We start from the raw sequence: 26,706 nt of genomic DNA, 5'->3' as shown, positions 1-26,706 counted from the left end.
AGAAAGAAAAAGAAGAAAAAGGAATGAGGAATGAAAAAGTGGTATGCAAGGAAGGAAGGAAGGAAGGAAGGGAAGAATAGCACAGAGGGATAAAGAATGAAGGAATGAAGAGGCAGACAGAAGAGAGGAAGGGAGAAAGAAAAAGAAAGAAAAAAGGAGTGAGGAATGAAAAAGTGGTATGCAAGGAAGGAGGGAAAGAAGGAAGGAAGGAAAGAAAGAACAACACAGAGGGATAAAGAATGAAGGAATGAGAAATCAGATTAGGAAGAGAGGAAGGGAGAAAGAAAAAAGAAGAAAAAGGAATGAGGAATGAAAAAGTGGTATGCAAGGAAGGAAGGAAAGAAGGAAGGAAGGAAAGAAAGAAAAACAGAGGGATAAAGAATGAAGGAATGAGAAATCAGACTAGGAAGAGTGGAAGGGAGAAAGGAAAAAAAAGAAAAAAGGAATGAGGAATGAAAGTGGTATGCAAGGAAGGAAGGAGGGAAGGAAGGAAAGAAAGAACAACAGAGAGGGATAGAATAAAAGAATGAGAAAGTAGACAAAAAAGAAAAGAAAAGAAGGAAGAACTAGGAATGAGGGACAAGGGTAAGGTCACCACTAACACCACTAACCTTCCTGGTGACCTCTGAATGAATGTGTGATGTCCCCGGCGACCCAGTGACTGCCCAACACATGTGACTGGTGGCTCACTGGTTTACATATGACTGGTGTAGTTGCGCCTACAATAATGTTGTATATATGATGGTGTATGTAGTCGCCCCTACGATATGTTGTATATATGATGGTGTATGTAGTCGCCCCTACGATATGTTGTATATATGATGGTGTAGTTGCACCTACGACGTGTTGTATGGTAACTAATGACAGATAAGATAGTAACCGTAATGGTAGGAAATGTATGTGAGGAGTTAGGAGGACGTGTGGTGGGGCGGCGATGGGCGCCTCAGAGTCTCTGAGTCAGCGCGTAGACGCTGAACTCAGCATAATCGTCAGATAATCAAAAACAGTGAATGATGTCATGCCTGACCCAAGGGTCAGATACGGTGCCATAGCAAGGCTTGCTTCAGGCGAGGAGGACAGACGCTAGGCGAGAAGATGAGAGGCAGGAGCGTGAGGCTCCTACCCGTGGCGAGGAGACGAGACACGAACGAGCGCAAGGCTCTTACGGCGTATGACGAGGCTATTATTAGACCCCTCAATAATTGTGAGTATTATAAGTTTGATGTTGTGTCATAGGATAAGGTGACATTTGGTGTATTTGATGTGGCTGCAGTAATTGTATTGTGTTGATTGACAAGTGCTGATGAGTTGTACTCTTTTACCTCACTCAGGTTTACATGCATATTAAAAGCGAGTAAAACAAGACGGGTCTTCTGATTTATCCTGCCAAAGCCGCCATAACGCGGCTACAACTGGTGACTGGTTGGTTTACAGTTTGTGACATAGCTGGCTCCTAATATTTACAAGCGACTGGTTATTTATGGTTTTCAGTTTACACGTGACGAGGTATTGCGACGGGCACCTTAGTAGCAGGCGATGGGTTTACATGTGGTTGGAGATTGGGTAGTTGACAGTGTACATGTGACTTGGTATTTGATGTATAACTGGTGGCAGGTTAACACACATGACTGGTGACTGGATAATCTAAACATGAATGACATCTGGCTGACTTACAGCTTATATATGAATGGTGACTCTACACATGACCTCATAAATGATTGCTGATGGGTTTTAAAAGTGACTGTCAAATATGTACTGTATGCAACATTGGTCTTATAAGTGACAGCCTTCCTTCATCTGTATATCCTCCGGCCTATAACTCGACCTCAAGAAGTGTATCAGGACACCGCTCTACCCGAAACTGACCTCTCTTTGCGCCGCTCTTTACTTTTCACTTTTATGGGAGCAGCGATTAGCGTGCTTTTTTTTCCGACACTTTCTTTTTGTTGCTCTTGAGTTGCTTCCCGTGCTGTAAAGAAAAATAAATAAATAAAGAGTTAGTTTGCGTGTCTGAGTAGCCAGGCTGCCGGGGAGCCTAGTGGCGGTGATGGCGATGCAAGGTGACTTGATGAGGGCGTGAAGGTGTGTGGGGGGACGCAGGACGAGTGTGTCAAGAAGGCCAGGCGAAGGAGGGGCTGCGGCAACGCTCTCACCAGCACAGCGAGAACCAAATAGATCATAACACACATACACACACACACACACTAACCCTGTATACATCCACCCATACATATACATACATACACACACACTGACCCTGTATACACCCACCCACACATATACATACATACATCTAGACATACACGACACCTAGGGAGAAATGGAAAACATGTATTATTTTGTGTGTGCGGCAGAAATGTACGGTATAGCAGGGAGGTGTGTGGCTGTCACCTACATGAACACCAGCTGGCCCAGTCATGTACGGAATCAGTTTCAAGAGATGTGAACAGAAGGGAAGGGAAGGGAAGGGAAGGGAAGGGTCACTCTAGCCCTTCTGAAGTAGCGTTAAAATCAGTTTCAAAAGATGTGAACAGATGGGAAGGGAAGGGAACAGAAGGGAAGGGAAGGGAAGGGAAGGGAAGGGAAGAGAAGGGAAGGGAAGGGTCACTCTAGCCCTTCTGAAGTAGCGTTAAAATCAGTTTCAAAAGATGTGAACAGAAGGGAAGGGAAGGGAACAGAAGGGAAGGGAAGGGAAGGGAAGGGTCACTCTAGCCCTTCTGAAGTAGCGTTAAAATCAGTTTCAAAAGATGTGAACAGAAGGGAAGGGAACAGAAGGGAAGGGAAGGGAAGGGAAGGGTCACTCTAGCCCTTCTGAAGTAGCGTTAAAATCAGTTTCAAAAGAAGGAAAGGGGAGGGAAGGGAAGGCTCAATCTAGCCCTTCTGAAGTACCCTTAAAATCGGTTTCAAAAGATATGAACAAAAAGGAAGGGAAGGGTCATTTTTGCCAGCAGCGAAGACACTTTTATGCTCCCAAAATAACTAACCTCCAACTACGGGAAGTGCAGAGATAAGAGCTTGTGTTACTGTGGTCAACGAACCTCCGAAGTGAACATGGTACCTTCCACATGGAGCTGGCCAGTAGTAGGGTGGGCACGTACTATAAGTCAGGGAACAGTCAACAAAACATCTTAGTAAATATGTCAAAGATTTGGATATATTTCTTTGCACAATACGGCACTTGAAAATGGGTAGGTGGTATAAGAGGAAGGAAGGAAGAAAGGAAGGAAGGAAAGAATAGCACATTGGGATAAAGCATATAGGAATGAGGAAGCAGACTGGAAAGAGTAAGGGAGAAAGAAAAAGAAAAATGGAATGAAGAATGGAAAAGTGGTATGCAAGGAAGGAAGTATAGAAGTCCGTCTTTGCCACTGGGAAATATGTTACCAATAAAAACTTCACCTCCTACAGAAATGAGGGCAGGAAATGGCGTATCTTCTCGGGTAAAAATGTTGAAGGTTGGGACAGATTTTCTTCCACAATACAGGACTTGAAAATGGGGTCTGTCTTCAAAGCTGGAGAGTACTTTACCGATAAAAACTTAACCTCCTACAGAAATGAGGGCAGGAAATGGCGTATCTTCTCGGGTAAAAATGTTAAAGGTTGGGACAGATTTTCTTCCACAATACAGGACTTGAAAATGGGGTCTGTCTTCAAAGCTGGAGAGTACTTTACCGATAAAAACTTAACCTCCTACAGAAATGAGGGCAGGAAATGGTATATCTTCTAAGGGTAAAAATGTCAAAAGTTGGGACAGATTTTCTTCCACAATATGAGACTTGAAAATGGGGTCTGTTTTTGCCACTGGGAAATATGTTACCAATAAAAACTTCACCTCCTACAGAAATGAGGGCAGGAAATGGCGTATCTTCTCTGCTAAAAAGGAGGGAAGAAAGGATGATGCTGATAGATAAAGAATGACAGAAAAAAGAAAGCAGACAGGAAAGGAAGGAAGGAACAAGGAAGAAGGAAGGAATGAGGAAGTGGTATGGAGGAAGGAAGAATAACACAGAGGGATAAAGAATACAGGAATAAGGAAGCAGACAGGAAAGAGAGGAAGGGAGAAGGAAGTTGGGATACATTTTCTTTGCACAATACGTCACTTGAAAATGGGGTCTGTCTTCGCCACTAGGAAATATGTTACCAATTAAAACTTTACCTCCTGCAGAAATGAGGATGAGAAAGGCTCGGGTAAAAATGTTGAAGGTTGGGACAGATTTTCTTCCACAATACAGGACTTGAAAATGGGGTCCGTGTCCGATGCTGGAAAATACATTACTGATTAAAACTTTGCCTCCTACACAATGAATGATACGGAAATAAGGACGAGAAATGGCATATCTTTTTAGGCCTGGATATGGGGTCAGCTTTGAAGACTAGATGGGTCAAGCCAGGTCATAAGGTTACTTTATCCTCTCTGAAACTCGATAAAATTACTAATTCGCATAAGACTTGATGCATGTAGACGGAAAGGTAACAGACGGCGTATCTTAAAATTTGAGCTTCTTTGCAGTTTATCTGATATGGAATGGAGGGAAGATATATATGGTCTGGCATACCTCTAGAAAAACTTCAATGCAAAACAGGATGCTGAAAAGACTGGATATGGAAAGAGAAAGAAAACATATGATCTGGCATACCTCAAAACTTAACTAATGCAAGACAGGATGCTGAAAGACTGGATATGGAAAGGAGATAAAAATATATTATCTAGCATACCTCAAAACTTAACTAATGCAAAACAGGATGCTAAAAAGACTGGATATGGAAAGAGAATGAAAATATATTATCTGGCATACCTCAAAACTTAACTAATGCAAAACAGGATGCTAAAAAGACTGAATATGGAAAGGAGATAAAAATATATTATCTAGCATACCTCAAAACTTAACTAATGCAAAACAGGATGCTGAAAGACTGGATATGGAAAGAGAATGAAAATGTATTATCTAGCATACCTCAAAACTTAACTAATGCAAAACAGGATGATAAAATACTGGATATGGAAAGGAGATAAAAATATATTATCTGGCATACCTCAAAACTTAACTAATGCAAAACAGGATGCTGAAAGACTGGATATGGAAAGAGAATGAAAATATATTATCTAGCATACCTCAAAACTTAACTAATGCAAGACAGGATGCTAAAAAGACTGGATATGGAAAGAGAATGAAAATATATTATCTGGCATACCTCAAAACTTAACTAATGCAAGACAGGATGCTGAAAGACTGGATATGGAAAGAGAATGAAAATGTATTATCTAGCATACCTCAAAACTTAACTAATGCAAGACAGGATGCTGAAAGACTGGATATGGAAAGAGAATGAAAATATATTATCTAGCATACCTCAAAACTTAACTAATGCAAAACAGGATGCTGAAAGACTGGATATGGAAAGGAGATAAAAATATATTATCTAGCATACCTCAAAACTTAACTAATGCAAGACAGGATGCTGAAAAGACTGGATATGGAAAGAGAATGAAAATATATGATTTGCCACACCTCTTCAAATTCCAAAATGCATTATTACAAGATACCAAAACAAGAGGGAAAAAAAGGTAGAAAACGGCATACCATTCATCTATTAACCCGGTAGCAGCGGGGATCGTGTTTCTTAATGGTCCCTCTAAGCGAGAAAAATGAGAAAAAATCATCACTCACACAAACCATTTCATAATATATATCAATGCATTTGTGATCAGTTTATGTATCATCTATTTTTTGGGGGGTTTATATCATGGCACAAATTTGGCCCATCGCTGCTACCGGGTTAGACCATCAACGCTTATGCAATAGGGAAAAAAAAGGAGGAAAATAAAAGGATAGGTCAAAAGAAACATCCAAACTCTCTTGGCCGTGAAATGTAAGAACAGATTTGCATTTCAGGTAAATATATTTCTCTTTAAATCAGCTTTTTTGGAACAGAGTATAATAATAATAATAATAATAATAATAATTCCAGAGTTCATTCTTGGTGCTTTCTTTACGCTACAGGGAACAGAATACAGGGATGGATGGTGACAAAACTACGGTACAAACACAAGTATAGAGGTGGTGGCGGGAGGTACGAAAATAAATATAAAAGCAATACAATACGAGTTTAAAAGAAAGCGAATGAGGAGGTGGAAGGAGAGACCATTGTATAGTCTACGTGGAAATCAACAAAGAATGGGAAATGATGAAATAAATGAGAAAAAATGAAGATATGAAGAGGAAAGAGCGAATTAGGAGGCAAAAAGAAGGATCGATGTAGTGTTTGTGAAGGTAAACAAAGAATGGGAAATGATGAAATAAATGAGAATAAATGAAGATAAGAAGAGGAAAGAGCGAACTAGGAGCCAAAAAGAAGGATCGATGTAGTGTTTGTGAAGGTAAACAAAGAATGGGATATGACAAAATGAACAAGATAAAAAGAAGATAAAAAGAGATGAGAGATAATGAACGAGAAGAATGAATGAATGAATGAAAGATCGACGTAGAGTATTCGTGAAGGTCCACAAAAAATGACAGAAATGAACATGAGAGAAAATGAAGAGAAAAACATGAAAGACTAAAGGAAAAAGAGGCAGGAAAAAAAAGGAAGGAAGGGGAATAAAGGAGAATGCGGAAAACAGAAACGATGGAGAGGAAGAAATATTGAGTGAATGAAAAGAGGAGAGAGAGGAGAAAGGATTAATTAGAGATATGACACAAAAGACAAGGAAGGAAGGACAGGAAGAAATACTGAATGAATGAAAATAAAAGGAAGAATGAATGAATTACAGCAAAAACATTAAAGACTGAAGGAAGGAAGGAAGGAAGGAAGGAGAATAAAGGAGAATGCAGACAACACAAATGAGAGAGAGAAAGAAATACTGAATGAATGAAAATAAAAGGAAGAATGGATGAATTACAGCTAAAACATGAAAGACTGAAGGAAGGAAGAAAAGGAAGGAAGGAAGAAATATTGAGTGAATGAAAAAAGGATTGGGAGGAGAAAGGATAAGAGATAAAATATGAAAGACTGAAGGAAGGAAGGAAGGAAGGAAGGAAGAAATATTGAGTGAATGAAAAAAGGATTGGGAGGAGAAAGGGTAAGAGATAAAATATGAAAGACTGAAGGAAGGAAGGAAGGAAGGAAGGAAGAAATATTGAGTGAATGAAAAAAGGATTGGGAGGAGAAAGGGTAAGAGATAAAATATGAAAGACTGAAGGAAGGAAGGAAGAAAAGGAAGGAAGGAAGAAATATTGAGTGAATGAAAAAAGGATTGGGAGGAGAAAGGGTAAGAGATAAAATATGAAAGACTGAAGGAAGGAAGAAAGGAAGGAAGGAAGAAATATTGAGTGAATGAAAAAAGGATTGGGAGGAGAAAGGGTAAGAGATAAAATATGAAAGACTGAAGGAAGGAAGAAAAGGAAGGAAGGAAGGAAGAAATATTGAGTGAATGAAAAAAGGATTGGGAGGAGAAAGGGTAAGATAAAATATGAAAGACTGAAGGAAGGAAGGAAGGAGCATAAAGGAGGAAGCAGACAACACAAACACAACACAAAACACTAAGGGGGTTGTTGCGCCGGGCATTTCAGGTGAGTCGGCAACACTTGTTTTTTGTCCTTTTATTTCCATCGGTTTTCGGGGGTTAGTTCAACACTATTATTAACTGGTTCACGACAACACTGCCGCACATGGAGCTCCAACACACATGGAAAAAATACACTCACGAACGCACACAGCTACAGTCACACACACACACAGTGACACGCGCGCACACACATACATACGGTTAGGCAGCCAGTATAAAATGTCTAAATATATATATATGTATATCTACTACAACAGCTTCCATTGGGGGACACATTTGCACACCTCCAAGCAGTTCACACGACGTCAGAAAGAGCGACGGGGTAAAAAAAAAACATTACATATGGCTGCGTTAAAACCTGATGAGCGTTTAGTAAAATCAGTGTGCGGGGGGGAGGAGGGGGGGCGGCGGGGAGACAAATCCTATTTTACGTAAATGTGGGGTGAATCAGCCGGTCAGTTAGTCGATTAACTTGGTAGCGGCAGGGATCATGTTTCTTAATGGTCCCTCCAAGCGAGAAAAATGAGAAAAAATCACCCCTCTCATAGTACATATCAAACCATTTGTGATCAGATTATGTATCGTCTATTTTGGGGGGTTTATATCATGGCACAAATTTGGCCCGTCGCTGCTACCGGGTTAAAGGAAGAGTTAGTTCAGTGAGTGGAGTGAATGCCCAGAGCTGATCTTGGGTTCACCGGACTGACTTAAAAGCACATCATGTCGGTGAAGTGGACTAGATGGGGCGCCTGAGCGATGCTGTAAAGACGATAACGCGGCGTCGGTTGATAAGCAAGATAAAACAGTTGTCCCTCAAATAGTACGGTTTTCAATAGTTCCGTTTCGGTTTTATACAGATTGTCATGGAAGATCTTTTAAGGATTTTTAAATTTCCTGCTTGTCGAGAAATTTAAAAATCCTAAAAAAATCTTCTATGAAAATCCACATAAAACCGAAACCGAACTATTGGGAACCGTACTATTTGAGGGACGCCTGTAATAGGTGAAAGTGATAACGATGTGGAGGGGCTGTATCGTTACGTCCCTCCCCTTGAGTGATAGGATAGTTTAGAGTGCTCGTAAACACTGCTGTGAAGGTCCTTACGAGTTTGTGTACAGAAGACGTAATAATAGAAATGATGAAAAATAGGTAATGAAAATGATATAGAGAGGATACATTATGTCTCTCCTCCTCAATTGATAGGATAGTTTAGAGTGCTCGTAAACACTGCTATGAATGTCCTTACAAGTTTGTGTACACGTAATAATAGTAATAAGATGAAAAATGGGTAATGAAAATGATATAGAGAGGATACATTATGTCTCTCCTCCTCAATTGATATTAGTTTAGAGTGCCCGTAAACACTGCTGCGAATGTCCTTACAAGTTTGTGTATAGAAGACGTACTATGACAACAAGAATAGGCAATAATCGTAATAAAACAAAGCAGACATATCGGTAACTCTCTCTACCCCTCGAGCGACAGGTTAGTTTAGCATGCCCATAAACACTGCTATGAAGGTCCTTGCGAGTTTGTGTATGAGAGGTAAGACGAAATAAGAATAATAGGTAATGAAAATGATGTAGAGAGGATATATTACACCTCTCTCCCCCCTCGAGCGACAGGTTAGTTTAGCGTGCTTGTAACACTGCTATGTCCTTACGAGTTTGTGTATAGAAGTTCAGACGTAATAATCAAAATAATATAAAGCGGATGTCATAAGTCTCCCCCCCTCGAGTAATAGGTTAGTTTAGCATGCCTGTAAACACTGCAAATATCCTTATGATTTGTGTATAGGAGATAAGGCGTAATAATAATCAGAGAAATGGGTAATAATCATAGTATTGTGGGGATGTATCTAAGTCTCCCCCCTCGAGTGACAGTTTAGTGTGCTTGTAAACACTTCTACAAATGTTCTTACGAGTCTGTGTGGCGGAAAGCTTGGCGAGCGCTGCGGCATGGACGACTACGTGTCACTACCGGTGTAAAAATGATCCCGTAATATGCAAACACACAAACACGCACACACACACACACACACACACACGTTTTCTTCTTCTTTTCTCCTACTCTCCGACTCCCTCACGCATGCACACATCTCCACCGAATATATAGATATGCGTAATAACTACCGCCGGCAATGACCACAAAATATATATATGTGTAGTATATCGTTAGTCGCTAAAAAAAAAAGTCAATTCGGTATCAGTATCAGCCTCGGTAAGGTTAGGTCGTTCAAGCGAGTGCGATTTTCATTTTCTTCTTCGTTTTTCTCTCGTTTTAATTTTCTTCCTCGTCCGTAAGTCTATGTTAGGTATTATCAAAGTGAGCAGCGCGGTGGAGGCTCCGTCCCAGCGCGGCGACGGGAAAGACCTCGGTACCTTAACCCAAACCAAAGAAAACATCTGATTATGCTCCATGGAGGCACCTTTGTAGGGGTTACATTAGTATTATGTCAACGTGTGGCACTCATCGTAAAGGGACAATTACTGACCTTTTTGAGTGCCAAGGCATAAGTCACACACACACACGCACACACACACACAGTAGACACTCGATATTGCTGACTCCTATTTCCATGATTTTAAGTTTTCTGGGAGTTTTCCGGATAATGTAAATTCTAGTCTAATCATCTTCTGCATAGTTAATGATTCCCAGAACATCTCCTCAGTGACAGGTTAGTTTAGTGTGCCCGTAAACACTGCTACGAATATCCTTATGATTTGTGTATAGAAGATAAGGTGTAATAATAATCATAATCAGAGAAATAGGTAATAATCATTGAGGGGATTTTAGTGCGTGCTAGTGTGGCAGTCCTGCTTCTGCTGTACCTAACCAAAAGCATCACAACAGACCACTTTCTATCCCGAGTGGTCAGCGGGCGGACGTAATGATCCCGAGGACTTAGGTTACAGGGTCGTATTTTAAAACAACTCGTCTTCTGAGCTCACATATTTCCCAAGGCTTTCATAGGAGTTTTGAGCATTTCCAGGAGCATTTTTATGACCCTGGTGGTAGTTTGACCCTTCTTCTATACCTTGAACCTAATAAAACACTCACGGGAACCCAATGGATCTGCTCTTTGACCTTTAGAAATAGTTGGTGCAAACATATTTTAAAACATTTCATCTTTTGAGTTCATATATTTGCCAAGGCTTTCATAGGAGTTTCGGGCATTTCCAGGAGTGGTTTTATGACTCTGGTGGTAGTCTGAGCCTTCTTCTATACCGTGAACATAATAAAACACTCACGGGAACCCAATGGATCCGCTCTTTGACCTTTAGAAATAGTTGGTGCAGACATATTTTAAAACATTTCATCTTTTGAGTTCATATATTTGCCAAGGCTTTCATAGGTGTTGTGAGCATTTCCAGGAGCATTTTTATGACCTTGGTGGTAGTTTGACCCTTCTTCTATACCGTGAACCTAACAAAACACTCACGGGAACCCAATGGATCTGCTCTTTGACCTTTAGAAATAGTTGGTGCAAACATATTTTAAAACATTTCATCTTTTGAGTTCATATATTTGCCAAGGCTTTCATAGGTGTTTTGAGCATTTCCAGGAGCATTTTTATGACCCTGGTGGTAGTTTGACCCTTCTTCTATACCGTGAACCAAAGAAAACACTCACGGGAACCCAATGGATCCCCTCTTTGACCTTTAGAAATAGTTGATACAAACATATTTTAAAACATTTCATCTTTTGAGTTCATATATTTGCCAAGGCTTTCATAGGAGTTTCGGGCATTTCCAGGAGTGGTTTTATGACCCTGGTGGTAGTTTGACTCTTCTTCTGTACCGTGAACATAATAAAACACTCATGAGAACCCAATCGATCCCATCTTTGACCTTTAGAAATAGTTGACACAAGAATCGAAAGTATCTTATAATATCGACCCGAGTCCTACAAGAAGACACTGACATTTTTCACCTATAAGTGGCGGCGAGACAACCCACAACCCTTGTCATGTAGAAAGTTAGCTATTACTCAACTGTTTTTTTTATCGAATTAGGGAACCCAGACAACCCTCAACCCTTGTACCAACTTTTTTTATCGAATTAGGGACCCCAGACAACCCTCAACCCTTGTATCAATTTTTTTTTATCAAATCAGGGAACCCAGACAACCCTCAACCCTTGTATCAATTTTTTTTTATCAAATCAGGGAACCCAGACAACCCTCAACCCTTGTATCAATTTCTTTTTATCAAATCAGGGAACCCAGACAACCCTCAACCCTTGTATCAACTGTTTTTTATCGAATTAGGGAACCCAGACAACCCTCAACCCTTGTATCAATTTTTTTTATCGAATTAGGGAACCCAGACAACCCTCAACCCTTGTATCAACTGTTTTTTATCGAATTAGGGAACCCAGACAACCCTCAACCCTTGTATCAATTTTTTTTATCGAATTAGGGAACCCAGACAACCCTCAACCCTTCTATCATATTTTTTTTATCGAATTAGGGAACTCGGACAACCCTCAACCCTTGTATCAACTCTTTTATCGAATTATTTCATCATCATCATCATTATTTTATCATATTTTTTTATCGAATTAGGAACCTGACCCTCAACCCTTCTATCATATTTTTTTATAAGCTTAGGACCCTTAACTCATCCATCCACTCACATTTTTTATCTATGTGTTTATTTCAGTCTTTCTTTCATGTTGCTTTCCTATTTCCTTTCTATTCAATTACGTTTTGCCATATATAGACTTCCACACATTCTCACGCACTCATTTGTTCATCCACTCACATTTTCCTCGCCCATTTCCTTCTTTCTTTCATATTTCATCATCATCATCATTATTTCGTGGTATTTCCTTTCTATCCTATTATGCCACCTTCCATTTTCTCATTTATAAGCTTCCACGTCTTAACTCATCCATCCACTCACATTTTTCATTTCCCATTTCAGTCTTTCTTTCATGTTGCTTTCCTATTTCCTTTCTATTCAATTACGACGCATTCCACATTCTCATTTATAAGCTTCCACGTCTTAACTCATTCATCCACTCTTGTTTTCCCTTCCCATTTCCTTCTTTCTTTCATATTGCTTTCCTATTTCCTTTCTATTTAATTACGACGCATTCCACATTCCCATTTATAAGCTTCCACGTCTTAACTCATCCATCCACTCACATTTTTCATTCCCATTTCCTTCTTTCTTTCACATTTCCTTTCTATTCAATTTTATCACCTTCCGTTTCGCCATTTACAAGCTTCCACATTTCCTCATCCACTCACTCATTCACCCACAAACTCCTTCCCTTCACATTCCTTCTATATTTCCTTTCTATTCAATTTTATCACCTTTCGTCTAGCCATTTACAAGCTTTTACAAGTCCTCATTCACTTCCTTCTCTCTTCTATACGTATATCCTTTTGATTCAACTGCGTCACTTTTCATTTTGTCATTTATAAGGTTCCTCGTATCCTCATTCACAATTCCTTTCTTCAATATTTCCTTTTGATCCAACTGCGTCACCTTCCATTTTGAAATTTATAAGCTTCCACAAGTCCTCATTCACTTATTCACAATTCCTTCTTTCTTCTATATACGTATTTCCTTTCGATCCAACTACGTCACCTTCCATTTTGCCATTTATAAGCTTCCACAAGTCCTCAATCACTCGTTAACAATTCCTTCTTTCTTCTATATACGTATTTCCTTTTGATCCAACTACGTCACTTTTCATTTTGCCATTTATAAGCTTCCTCGTGTCCTCACTCACTCGTTCGCTCACACACCAAGTTCCTGCGTCTCTCATTACCTCACTCCTCTCTGGTGCCTTGCTGCCCCTTCGCTCTCCCGCCTCCTCACAAAGTCCTCCTCATCTAATCATTAACATTTACCTCATCTTCCCTTCTCTCCTTATCATTACCTTTGATATTGATGGACATTCTTACACACACACACACATATGTACCACCTCACCTATAGGCAAGCACATACATTCGCACACGCTTCCTCGTCTGGTTAAAAACACCGAGAAACGTAAATGGAGAAAGAGATGTGAGGAGGAGGGAAGCTGAGGGGCAGGCAACACACACACACACACACACACACACACACACACACACACACACACACACACACACACACACACACACACACACATTTAGTACAACATTTTACAACACTTGACAACACATTCCCCCACCCCCCCTTTTTAATAACTTTTTACACATTCACATAGCAGTAATAAGCAGTTTAAATAGTATCCAAATCAGTAGTGGTAGTAGTAGTAGTAGTAGTAGTAGTAGTAGTGGTGGTGGTGGTGGTGGTAGCAGCTGCTGTGATAGTAGTTCTTCATACTCGTACTTTTTGTGCAGATAATGATGATAATTATGATATATAAAACCCACATCACAGAGGAGCGGATGGCGGGTGAAAGGATAGAGGAAACAGGAGACGAGAGAGAGAAAGGGAGGGAGAGAATGATTGACGGGGCATGAAAGGCGGGCGTGAGGGTGGGCATTGACAGACAGACACACAGACAGACAGACAGACAGACGAGTGACGACGAGCCATCCTTACGTAACCGCCTCAGACTTCCCTTTCCCGCGCGGCGTCACGAGACTATCCGTGCGTCACTCCCTCTTCTGGGCCCACTTGAAGTCGTCCGCCCTGGGCTTGCACCCGCTCACCAGCTCTATCAAGTGCTCTAGGCTGGTCCAGAATCGCAGCTTCTCCAGGGGGTAGTTGAGCCAGCCCGTGGTTATGCAGAAGTAGGTCTCGTGCGGCGCCACATGGTGGATTCGGTGATGCCTCTTGGGAAGGATGATGTGCAGGTCCTGGGGGGGCGGAGAGGTGTGAAAACAGGGACACAAAGGGGAATAGGATGAAGAAAGGGATTAATGTACCGTTGTAGATACCAATACCACATGGGAAACACTCCACTATCCACCACAGAGGCAGAGAACGACCTGGGAGTATGTGTTACCAGGCTACCAGTGAAGGAGAAATCCGTGCCAATCGCAGCGGACGGGTTAAAATGAAAATGGGGACACAGGCGAAAAGAGATGAAAAGAATTATGGGGTTAATGTCCTGTTTGAGAGAGTAAAGATGGGGACAGAAGGGGAAGGAAATGGAGACTGATATTCCTGTACTGTTTAAAATGAAGATAGGGGCATGAGATGAAAAGAAATGGGGAGTTATTGTCCTGCCTCAGATGGTAAAGATGGGACACAGGAAAAAAAGATGGAAAGAAAAGTGGTGTTAGTGTAGTTTTAAATGATAATGGGGACACAAAACGAAGGAGACGGAAAGAAATATGGAGCTAATGTACTTTTGAAGATGAAGATGGGGACACTAGAATAGAGATGGAAGAGGAGAAAACGATGGAGAAAGAATTGGGATTAATGTACTGTTTAAAATGAAGATAGGGACATGAGAGGAGGATGAAGGAAAAGGTGGTGTTGATGTACTGTTTAAAATGAAGATAGGGACACAAGAGTAAGGAGAGGAGAGAAATCGTAGCACACATAAGTTCCCTCGTCTGATTAAAAACCCTGAGAAACACAAGCAGAGAAAGAGATGTACTGTTTGAGATGGTAAAGATGGGAAAGGGGTAGGAGATGGAGAAGAAGGTGGTGTTAGAGTACTGTTTAAAATGAAGATGGGAAGGAGATGGAAAGATAAAAAGGGTTAATGTCCTGTTTGAGATGGTGAAGGGGAAGATGGGGGACAAGGTGGTGTTAGAGTACTGTTTAAAATGAAGATGGGAAGGAGATGGAAAGATAAAAAGGGTTAATGTCCTGTTTGAAATGGTGAAGGGGAAGGAGATGGAGAAAAAGGTGTTACTCTATTTAAAATGAAGATGAGGACATGCGGGTGGTGACTTACCTGCAGTATGGTGACCCAGCGAGGCAGGCCAAAGTATGTGTGGGACCACTTGTGTATCTGGGGACGGGAAGGGGGGTGAGTTATGGAGTCTCAGTCTCTCTCTCTCTCTCTCTCTCTCTCTCTCTCTCTCTCTCTCTCTCTCTCTCTCTCTCTCTCTCTCTCTCTCTCTCTCTCTCTCTCTCTCTCTCTCTCTCTCTCTCTCTCTCTCTCTCTCTCTCTCTCTCTCTCTCTCTCTCTCTCTCTCTCTCTCTCTCTCTCTCTCTCTCTCTCTCTCTCTCTCTCTCTCTCTCTCTCTCTCTCTCTCTCTCTCTCTCTCTCTCTCTCTCTCTCTCTCTCTCTCTCTCTCTCTCTCTCTCTCCCTACTTATGACCATTCCAGTTATAAATATTCTAGAAACATTATAATTGGCACAAAATCAATAAAAAAAATAAAAAATGGTAAAACAAGCGCAGTACAAGAATGGCAATGCTGGGCTATGTACTGAATGATCCATGATGACCTTATGCTCTTAACTGCATTTGCATTAATTACATATCTGATGACTTTGCTCCATCCATCCACTCCTCTACGTGACAACCAGATCTTGGCTATCTCCTTCCTACGCCAGGTGTTATCAGCTCTGTACCCGCCACTGAGGGTCAAACAACGCTCCCCAGTATCAGCACCTTATCACCATCTTCACTCCCTTCCACTCACCCGGAGTGCCTCACCTGGACCAGCATGCAGGCTGTGCCCTTCCATAGAATGAAAATGATCTTTGATCTTTCTCTGTATGATAGGCTTATAAGTGATGACTAACATAATTAACTCTCTCTGCACAGACTCCAGGGGCTCTACATCCTTTCTGCATTAAGGGACCAAAACTTGGCATAATAATGGTGAGGTCTAACCACTGCCAGGCACAATTAAGGGAAATTTTCTGTGCTCATGTTAGCAACACTAGAAAAGGTAACACTCTGTTACTGTAGCTCCTGCCAGCAACACAATGTGGCTCCTGGCTCAGACATCAGGGAGCAGACACCAAAGTCCTTTTTACAGTTATGTCTAAGTGTCAAAGAGGTTATATTTTCCTACACTTAAAACACAGCCTCTGTTGATGCTAAACTATCCACTCGTTGACCCATCCATGGAAGTTTCTAGCTTTTCCGCACTACCTCAGCACCATGACTCAATCCAGCTTGTCATCCTAGCTTTGCATCATCAGTAAGTTTCCATAAGTCACACCCAGGCCAGGCCACAGCCACACGATGCCGCCTCACCTGGTTGGTTAGGGAGACAAAGATGGCGAGGAGGTAGAGGTAGGAAAACCAGTAGTAGCTGGCCTGAACTTCCTCGTTGGTCTTGGTGCAGAAGTTCCAGGTCATGTAGGTGAGGCCGGGGATGGTGAGCATGAAGTTGTCGCCGTTGGTCTCGATGAAGTCATGGCGGGTGATGGAGGTGGGGTCAATGTGGTGCTCCCGGAACGGCCGGATGAAGTTCTGTGGGGGGGTGACGGGGGACAGTTATTGATGAGTTGTTTGTGTGTGTCATGGATGAAAAAATAAATAAATAAATAAATAAAAAATAAAAAAAGGTGAAGGCGGGTGCATATGCTATAGCTGTGTGTCGCTGCAGTGTTCATTTCCTGTCCATTGGTGGGTGACATCCGGGTTACCACACGGTGCCTTCCCCAGGTTTCCCCAGGTATCCATTTATCCACCAGCCCAAAAGGGAGGATGAACAGGGTGGGCTGGACGCCGACTGCCCGGGCCAGGATTCGAACCCAGGCCCGCAGAGTAGTAGGCAGGCACGCTGACCACTAGACCATGGAGGCTATTTTTTTTTTCTCTTTTTTTACGTCTACGCCTATAGCGCCGGTAGGCTTGCTTGAGGGGCCAGGACGGTAGTCAGCCCCAGCCCGTCATGGCGCAGGCAAGTGTTTATAGTGGTGCCATCTTCTCTTGAAGCTATTGATGAAGTTCTGTGTGTGTGGCAGGGAGAGTTATTGATGGAGTTGTGTGTTTGAGGAGGAAGGAGAGGGAGAAAGAAGTCCATTGAGAAAGGTACAAAAACCCTGAAATAAGGATAAATAAATGAGTTCAAACATGTATTAGATATTAAAAAAAAAAATAGACATGAGACAAATAAGACTCGGTTACGACACACACACACACACACACACACACAATCACTACCTTTTTTCCCCAGACTGTCTTCTCTGATGTAAAAAATAAAATAAATAAATAAATAAATAAAATAAAATAACAAAATAAATAAGTACGTAAATAAACATACATAAACAGACCCAATAAGATCACACACACACACACACACACACACACACACACACACACACCTAACCCCAATCCCAACCTCACAAACAGACCCCATACAACCCAAACTTACACCCCCATCCCCCATCCCCCCCAGGCCCCCCCCACGCACCTTCCCCAGTATCGGCAGCTCGACAGACCCCCAGGTGTCGGCGGCCCAGTGGACGAGCCCCGAGGCGAAGTCTGCGGTGAAGATGCCCGCCAGCGCCACCAGGAAGATGGACGTGACCTTCTCGAACTTGAAGTGGCAGGCCATGAAGTACAGGTTGACCACCATCAGCGTGATACAGATACATATGCAGACGATCTCCTGGGTGCGCTTACCTGGGCGGAGGGAGAGAGGGAGAGGGTGTCAGGTGGGGAGGGAGGGAGAGTTAACTAGCATCTTCACTCTAAAAAATAAATAACGAAATATAAAACAAATATCTTGCCATCTTCTATCGATATTTTCATGAGTGCTTTTCTGAACTTGCTGACTCATGCCTCCACACAACTTTCTGCTACAGCTACTTCCTATGTTATCCAAGTCCCTCATGAGAGTTAACTAGCATTTTCACTCTAAAAAATAAATAACGAAATATAGAAAAAATATCTTTCCATCTTCCATCGACATTTTCATGAGTGCTCTTCTGAACTTGCTAACTATCCGCCTCAACACAACTTTCTGCCCCAGCTACTCCCTATGCTACCCAAGTCCCTCATGAGAGTTAACTAGCATTTTCACTCTAAAAAATAAATAACAAAATATAGAAAAAATATCTTTCCGTCTTCTATCGACATTTTCATGAGTGCTCTTCTGAACTTGCTGACTCATGCCTCCACACAACTTTCTGCCCCAGCTACTCCCTATGCTACCCAAGTCCCTCATGAGAGTTAACCCCTTGACTGGATTTCCTACAAGAAGACATCACCAAGCTACAGGAGTGGAGCAACAAGTGGCTGCTACAACTCAATGAAGAAAAATGTAAAGTCCTGCACCTTGGGAGGGGAAATCCAGCACACCAATACCACATGGGAAACACTCCGCCATCCACCACAGAGCCAGATAAAACTTGGAGGAAGGAGGAGGCTCAGGTGGAGAGGGAATGGAGGAGAATGAGAGATGGCTTCAGGAGGGAGAGAGGGAGAGTAAGGTGAAGGGGAGGGAAGGAGAAAGAGTAAAATAATTGGTCAGGACACACACACACACACATGCTAACGGCTGTCCCACACACTGCCAAAGAGGTGCTGTGTGCGTCAACAAATTTAAGGGTAATGTAAACAAACACACATTAGCATAGATACACACGTTTGTAATCCCTCCTATGTGTGTGTGTGTGTGTGTGTGTGTGTGTAACAATGTATTCAAACAGGATGAACTGATACATATAATAATACACAATACTATGTTTAAATTATGATGTCTTACTATTATTATTACTATGCAAATTATACATGAATATATATATATGAGAGAGAGAGAGAGAGAGAGAGAGAGAGAGAGAGAGAGAGAGAGAGATTTACATAGACATAGTAAATCAGACCACACAGACCCCATGGTCCAGACTAGGTGGTCTGTCCTTAAACCTAAGTGATTCTACAGAAGGCTCCAAAACATTGCATTTCTACTCTAGTTAATATTAAGTTCTAGGAAGTGACGGTCGAGCTTGTTTTTAAAGGAGTCAATCGTGTTACACTGGACCACTGACGGTGGGAGCTTATTCTATTCTCGCACTACAACGTTGGTGAAGAAAAATTTGGTGCAGTCTGAATTTACTTGTCTACATCTGAGTTTTGTGCCATTGTTCCTCGTTCGCAAAGTGTTATCGATCATAAACAATTTTGTTCTGTCTACATTCCTGAAACCATTAAGTATTTTAAAACATTCGATCAGTTTTCCTCGGAGGCGACGTTTCTCAAGAGAGAACATGTTAAGGGTGGAAAGCCTTTCTTCGTAGGATTTGTTGCGCAAGGAAGGGATCATTTTTGTTACCCGACGCTGAACACCTTCTAATTTAGCAATATCCTTTGCATGGTGGGGAGACCAAAACTGTACCGCATATTCCAAGTGGGGTCTGACTAAACTATTGTAGAGCGGAAGTATTACATCTTTATTCTTGGACAAAAAGTTTCTTTTAATGAAGCCCAACATTCTGTTCGCTTTATTTGCTGCATCGATGCATTGATGTGAAAATTTGAGGTTTGACGCGATTTTGACCCCCAGGTCCTTAACACATTGAACGCTTGTGAGTTTAACGCCGCGCATTTCGTAATCGAACTTCTTATTTCTTGTTCCAACTTGAAGGCCCTGGCACTTGTCTACGTTAAAGGGCATCTCCCATCTATCCGACCAAGCTGAAATTTTGTGCAAATCCTCTTGGAGGCTTTGCCTGTCTTCGTCAGTGAGAACCGGGTTACCAATCTTTGTGTCGTCTGCAAATTTACTAATGCGATTATTGAGTCCAACATCCACGTCGTTGATGTAAATAATGAAGAGCACTGGGCCAAGAACCGAGCCCTAAAGAGAGAGAGAGAGAGAGAGAGAGAGAGAGAGAGAGAGAGAGAGAGAGAGCACATAACACTATCAATCTTATGCACCCTCACACCCTGTATAGTAACTAGGCTGTCACACTATCACCTCACACTATATCATCACCACCATCATCATCAGCAGCAGCCATTACTAGCCCACTGCATAACAAAGGCCTTTCCTAATGTCCTCCACCTCTCTCAATCTGGTGTTAGTGTACTCCACCCCGCTCTGGCGAAGGAAATAAACTGATAACAAATAGATAACCAATATAACAGAGTGCCAATACAGGAGAAGTAATTAAAGCCCAGGCAGAACACACTGGGGGACACATTACCAACACGACAACCAACACAGAGGTCAGTGGTGAGGGCGCCGGCTAGCCACTCGTCAGCACATTGAGTACTGGCGATGACTCAGGACATTGTGGGAGATAGGGAAGAAGACCTGGGATGGTGTGGTATTCCCTGTCCTTGAAAACCTAATGGTAGTCAGCTTTATTATTTATTTTTAACGTACTATTTATTATTTTTTTATATTTTTTACATAACCGTACTATTTAAATTTCTTGTTTTTTTTTCTTAACATATATACTATTTATCTCATTTTCTTTTTGTAGCTACATACGACTATTTATATTTCTTTTTTAATATCCTATCTTTCTTTTTATTTATTTCTTAACATACAACTATTCATCATTCCAATTCTTTTTTTTTTTTTCTTTTGATTCACTACCATTTCCTTTTCATCATTCTTTTCCTTGTAATTGTTTTCTTTTAAGTCTTATTTGGTGATCTTTTTTTTTTTTCCATTCGATTTGCTTTGTTACATATTTTCTTTTGTTGTTGTTTTTGTTCTTTTAAATTGTTTTGTTCTGTCTCCTTTCCTGGTTTCGTTCTTTTTTCTTTATTTTCTTTTTCTTCATGTATACTGTATCGCTGTTGCTCAAATCTTTTCTTTTCTTCTTCTTTAAACTGCTTTCCTCTATGTCTCCTTTCCTGGTTTCACTCTTTTTTCCTTTCCTTTTCCTCTTCCATATTGCTATCCCTCACATAATCTTTTCATTGTTCTTCTTTAAACAGTTTTCCTCTACGTCTCCTTTCCTTGTTTTGTTCTTTTTTCCTTTCCTTTATCTCTTCCTTTTTGCTATTCCTCACATATTTCCTTTCAATGTTCTTCTTGTTTAAACTGTTTTCCTTTACATCTCCTTTTCCTTTTCTTTATCTCTTCCTTTTTGCTATTCCTCACATATTTCCTTTCAATGTTCTTCTTGTTTAAACTGTTTTCCTGTACGTCTCCTTTCCTGGTTTCCTTCTTCTTCCTTTCCTTTTCCTTTTCTTTACCTCTTCCGTATTGCTCCGCCTCACATATCTTCTTTCAATCTTCTTTTACCTGTTTTGTTCTTGTCTCCCTTACCGTTTTCTTTCCTTTACCTCTTCTATATTGCTATTCCTCACACATTTTCTTTCAATCTTCTTCTTTTAACTGTTTTCTTCTATACCTCCTCCACAGTCCACACTTTTTGTTCTTTCTCTTAATTCTGTTTTCCATTACCAGGTACCCCTTCTATATTGCTATACCTCATACATTTTCTTTCAATCTTCTTCTTTTAACTGTTTTCTTCTACATCTCCTCCACAATCCACACTTTTTGGTCTTTCGTTTAATTCTGTTTAGCATGATGTCTTCTCTACTGCTATTTCAGACACATATTCTTTCAATTTTCTTCTTTTAAATGTTTTCTTCAGCGTCTCCTCAACTCTTCTTGCTTTTTGTTTCTTCCCTTGGTCCTGTTTTGCACTGTGTCTTCTGTACCACTGTTGCTCCTATCTTGCTGTTCCTGTTTATAAATAGCATCTACATACATATTTTTTCTGTTCTTATTTCGTCTTGTATCCGTCAGTAAGTCTGCTTGTAGATAACTTTTTCTCTCGTTTTCTTCACAGGCATGTCAACATATATTATTATCATTGGTTGACTGACTGACTGACTGACCAACTGATTGATTGATTGACTGACTGAGTGATTGAGTGACTGACTGATTGACTGACTGACTGACTGATTGTTTGATTGACTGAATGGCTAATTGACTAACTGACTGACTGATTGAGGTAAGTAATTATGGTAACACTTAAAGCTAAATAAACATGTAACAGAAATAACTACAATAACTATCAATACTATTACCATCCATGTTACTATCTACCGGTATCTATCTACTATCTACGCTACAGCTGATTAAAACCATGTAAAGGATGATAGATCAAAAACCATCTTACTGACTTGAAAAACTCCTGACCCTAAACTTTTTACGAGCCCTAATCTGAACACCGTGACTCTCGGCTAGCTGCACACCTGAGCACCTCGTTATCTCAGAGGGAAGGTGACGACCCTCCCGACAGGTGATAAGGTGATGGCCGGGACAGGGGAGATAAACCACCTTGGATACAGCGACCGATAGAACACTTGACCAATGTAGCTGCGTAACTTGACTTTTGTTTTTTTATTTCTATTTATTTATTTTTTTTTTTTTCATCAGAGGAGGTGGTCAGGGGTAAGCAAAGTGACGCCTCTCCATTGAAACTGACCTCTCTTCTACTCTTTTTTACAGGGTTTTTTTCTCATTATTAACTTTTTTTGCCCTTGAGTTGCTTCCTTTACGAAAAAAAAAAAGACCACTTGAGTGTCGAAGCTGCGTAACCTGACTTTTTTTATTTCTATCATTTGTTTACTTATTTTTATTTTATTTTTGGCATTCAAGGAAGTAGGCAGAGTCAAACAAAGCAATCCCCCTCCTCCTGAAATTGACCTCTCTTTCAGCCACTCTTCTAAACTCTTTATAGGGGCAGTGATTAGCCAGCTTGTTTTATTTCATTATTATTATTGTTTTTTTGTTTTTGTCCTTGACCTGCTTCCTTTACTGTAAAAACAATAAAAAGACTGACCACTTGACGGTTGAAAGTGTAACCCGATACAAATATTCACTAGTATCTACAAACGGGTTTTTATGCATCATTTGATATCTAAACTTTGGCTTGGATGATTAAAATTATATACCAAGAAACCAACTGCATTTTTTATTATATAACAATGCACTATAGTCAGTTCACCCACGTCTGAAGTGAGCATTATTGTGCACTGACAACCTGCTGTCACACGGCATGTCCGATTTCATTGATACTGTATGCTACCCTACGCATAGCAAGCAGTTGTGTCAATAATATGCAGGCAGCAGTAATAAATACCGTCAATTATAGTTGATTATGAGTTAAAAGATATTAGTAATGTCACAAATACCTGTTTTGTTAATATACAAGATCGCTGATAATAATTATCAAATAACCTTGAAGCTGTCAACCACAGAGAAAATTATCAGGCTTAATAGTAATAAAACAGTTGTTTGCAACATTACTAATATTTTTTAACCCAAAATCGACTTTAATTGATGGTATCTGTTATTGCTGCCTGCATATCATTGACACTGATGAATGTGTAGGCTAGCATACAGTATTCACGAAATCGGACACGCCATGTGACAGCAGGTTGCCAGCACACGATAATGCTCACTTTTAGACTTTGGTGAACTGACTCTAGAGGATTCACTAGTGCAAATAAATCAGTTATATACTGTAAATTACCCTATTGGGTCAAGTACAGCCTTTGCCATGATAAATATACCTTACCTAACCTGGCATGGCATAACTATATCTAACCTAACCTAACCTAACATAACTATATCTAACCTAACCTAACCTAACATAACTATATCTAACCTAATCTGACCTAACATAACTATATCTAACCTAACCTAACCTAACATAACTATATCTAACCTAACATAACTATAACCTAACATGACCTGACCCCCCTCAATGCCAAAACACAATGTGCTAGACTGTGCCCATAATCACTATACATTGATATTTTGAAATTTCATGGAAGCTATTAGTTACTGCATTGCATTCTGAGATATGAAATACAGCACAATGCCAATATTAACTTCATGCAAGATAGCTACATTTATTTTTATTTATATATCGGCCATGACCTGTTCCCTTCCCCCTTCTTCAAGATAAGCAGTCACGTTCTCCTTTCTTCATAGATTGTTTTGCTTCATTATCATAAACTAAGACCATGAAATTTAGGCTAAAGGGATAACTACATGGGACTGAGGATGTTGTATTAGTGAGTGCGTGACAATGTAGCAGTAGTAGTAGTAATAGTAGTGGAAGTAGTAGTAGTATTAGCATTGGGGAAAACAGCAAAACAGACAACTACAAGGGTGGAACAGTAGTAGTAGAAGTAATAGTAGCAGTAGTAGTAGTAGCAGAAGTAGTAGTAGCAATAGAAGTACAATATTAGCATTGGAAAAAATAGCAAAAATGACAACTACAAAGGGGGAACAGTAGTAGCAGTAGTAGTAGTAGTAGTAGTAATAGTAGCAGTAGTAGTAGTAGCAGAAGTAGTAGTAGCAATAGAAGTACAATATTAGCATTGGGAAAAATAGCAAAAATGACAACTACAAAGGGGGAACAGTAGTAGTAGTAGTAGTAGTAGTAGTAGTAGTAGTCATTAGATAGCACATGTAAGCACACCAGTTAATTAGCAAAAACTTAATTAATCATTTTCTAATCATTCCTTTCGCTTCACCAAGATAACCAGTCACGTCCTCAACCAATGTCATTAAATCCATGCCAGTGAGCTGAGTACAGGTAACACAGGTGGGTCAGAGGGTGGCCAGGTAACCCACTCAAAGCCCACACAGGTGAACACACGAGTCAGGCTGAGTCACGAGGGAAGTCACATGCAAAATTAACCATGAGCACGACTTCTGAATAATACAAAAAGCAAATACGTGGATGAACTGCAAAATTAGACGTGACTCATCCCATGTGTCAAATGTCAACACACTCTGGGAAGGGCGACGCAGGCTATACCCAAGGCCACTTCTGCTCTCTTTTGACCCCTTTCCAAGCCTTCCCGGGTCACGAGGTTCACAGAGGGCACACACAGATGAATTACAGACCAGCACAGAACCACAGACAGGCCGTGGGGGGAGCACCGTCACCAACACAGACACGTAAAGACACAGACACAGAGAGAGGGTGACATCACACACCCTCCATTCAAGGCCACTTCTGCCCTCTTTTGACCCCTTTCCAAGCCTTCCCGGGTCACGAGGTTCACAGAGGGCACACACAGATGAATAACAGACCAGCACAGAGTAACAGACAGGCCGTGGGGGGAGCACCGTCACCAACACAGACACGTAAAGACACAGACACAGAGAAAGGGTGACATCACACACCCTCCACCCAAGGTCACTTCTGCCCTCTTTTGACCCCTTTCCAAGCCTTCCCGGGTCACGAGGATCACAGAGGGCACGCACAGATGAATAACAGACCAGCACAGAGTATCAGACGCGTCATAGAGGAAGTATCGTCACGGACACAGACACGTAAAGACACAGACACTGGGAAGGGATGACACACATACCCTCCACCCAAGGTCACTTCTGCCCTGTTTTGACCCTTTTCCAAGCCTTCCCGGGTCACGAGGGTCACAGAGGGCACGCGCAGATGAATAACAGACCAGCACAGAGTAACAGTAAAGCCATGGAGGCAATACCGTCACAAGCACAGACACGTAAAGACACAGACACAGGGGAAGGGATGGCGCACACCCCCTCCACCCAAGGTCACTTCTTCCCTCTTTTGACCCATTTACCACATTTTCCAAAGCACGAGGGTCTGCCAGGACACGCACAGATCAATAACAGACCAGCACAGAGTAACAGACACACCACCGAGGCTGTAACATCATAAATACAGACACATAATGACACAGCCCCATCCCTCGCCCAGCCCCATTTCACGTCCATTCCCTTTTCTCACCCCTGCTGTAGAGGCTCGCCAGCTCCTTCGCGCCCTTGTGGTATGGCCCCCAGCGAGGCTTGATCTTCTCCTCCTCATTTGTGGCGGAATTATCGTTGGGGTCCTCCTCTAGCATGGAGTTATGAAGGATTTGTGCCTCGGTCTTCACGGGGCACAAGACACAGGCCGCCATGTTCCCGGAGACTCGCCCCTTTACTGACTGTTCTCTCCTCTTCCTCCTCCTCTTTCTCCCTCTCTCTTCACCCCCTCCCCTCTCCTCCTCCTCCTCTTTCTCCCTCTCTTCTCCCCCCCTGTCCTCCTCCTCCTCCTCTCTCCCTCCCTCCTTCCTCCTCCTCCCACTCCTTCCTGGTTTTCATTCTGTATTTTCCTATTTCTTCTTGATTCATTTTTCTTCCTTTCTTCTCTTCTTCATTCCATTTTTCTCATCTTTCTTTTCCTCCTATCTCATTTCTTCTCTTCTTCATTCCATTTTTCTCCTCTTCCTCTTCCTCCTATATCTTCTTTCTCCTCTTCTTCATTTCATTTTTCTCTTCTTCTCCTTCTTTCTCCTCCCACTCCTTTCTATT

The 26,706-nt window shown here is 41.3% G+C and overlaps 1 protein-coding gene across 1 annotated transcript; it reads right to left on the bottom strand.

The window, feature by feature from the left end:
* Window positions 1-13,622: 13,622 nt before the first annotated feature.
* On the bottom strand, window positions 13,623-26,346 carry LOC126983580 (plasmanylethanolamine desaturase-like). Its single transcript, XM_050836379.1, has 5 exons — window positions 26,141-26,346; window positions 17,851-18,062; window positions 16,686-16,904; window positions 15,427-15,483; window positions 13,623-14,374 (listed from the first exon to the last, which is right to left on the bottom strand). The coding sequence occupies exons 1-5, from the start codon at window positions 26,310-26,312 to the stop codon at window positions 14,171-14,173; spliced, it is 864 nt and encodes a 287-aa protein (XP_050692336.1). The 5' UTR covers window positions 26,313-26,346; the 3' UTR covers window positions 13,623-14,170.
* Between the last annotated feature and the right edge of the window lie 360 nt (window positions 26,347-26,706).

This window comes from Eriocheir sinensis, chromosome 54 (assembly GCF_024679095.1).
Source record: "Eriocheir sinensis breed Jianghai 21 chromosome 54, ASM2467909v1, whole genome shotgun sequence".
Lineage (NCBI taxonomy): Eukaryota > Metazoa > Arthropoda > Malacostraca > Decapoda > Varunidae > Eriocheir > Eriocheir sinensis.
Note: the sequence above shows the minus strand (reverse complement) of the source record. Positions and strands in the feature narration are given on the sequence as shown.

What these genes read in the sequence shown, in the direction of transcription:
- LOC126983580 (XM_050836379.1), bottom strand. Translation starts at nt 26,312, where the DNA reads ATGGCGGCCTGTGTCTTGTGCCCCGTGAAGACCGAGGCACAAATCCTT. An exon ending in AGCTGCCGATACTGGGGAAG is followed by an intron (nt 16,905 to 17,850) that starts GTGCGTGGGGGG and finishes ACCCCCCCACAG; the next exon opens with AACTTCATCCGGCCGTTCCG. An exon ending in TTGTCTCCCTAACCAACCAG is followed by an intron (nt 15,484 to 16,685) that starts GTGAGGCGGCAT and finishes TCCCGTCCCCAG; the next exon opens with ATACACAAGTGGTCCCACAC.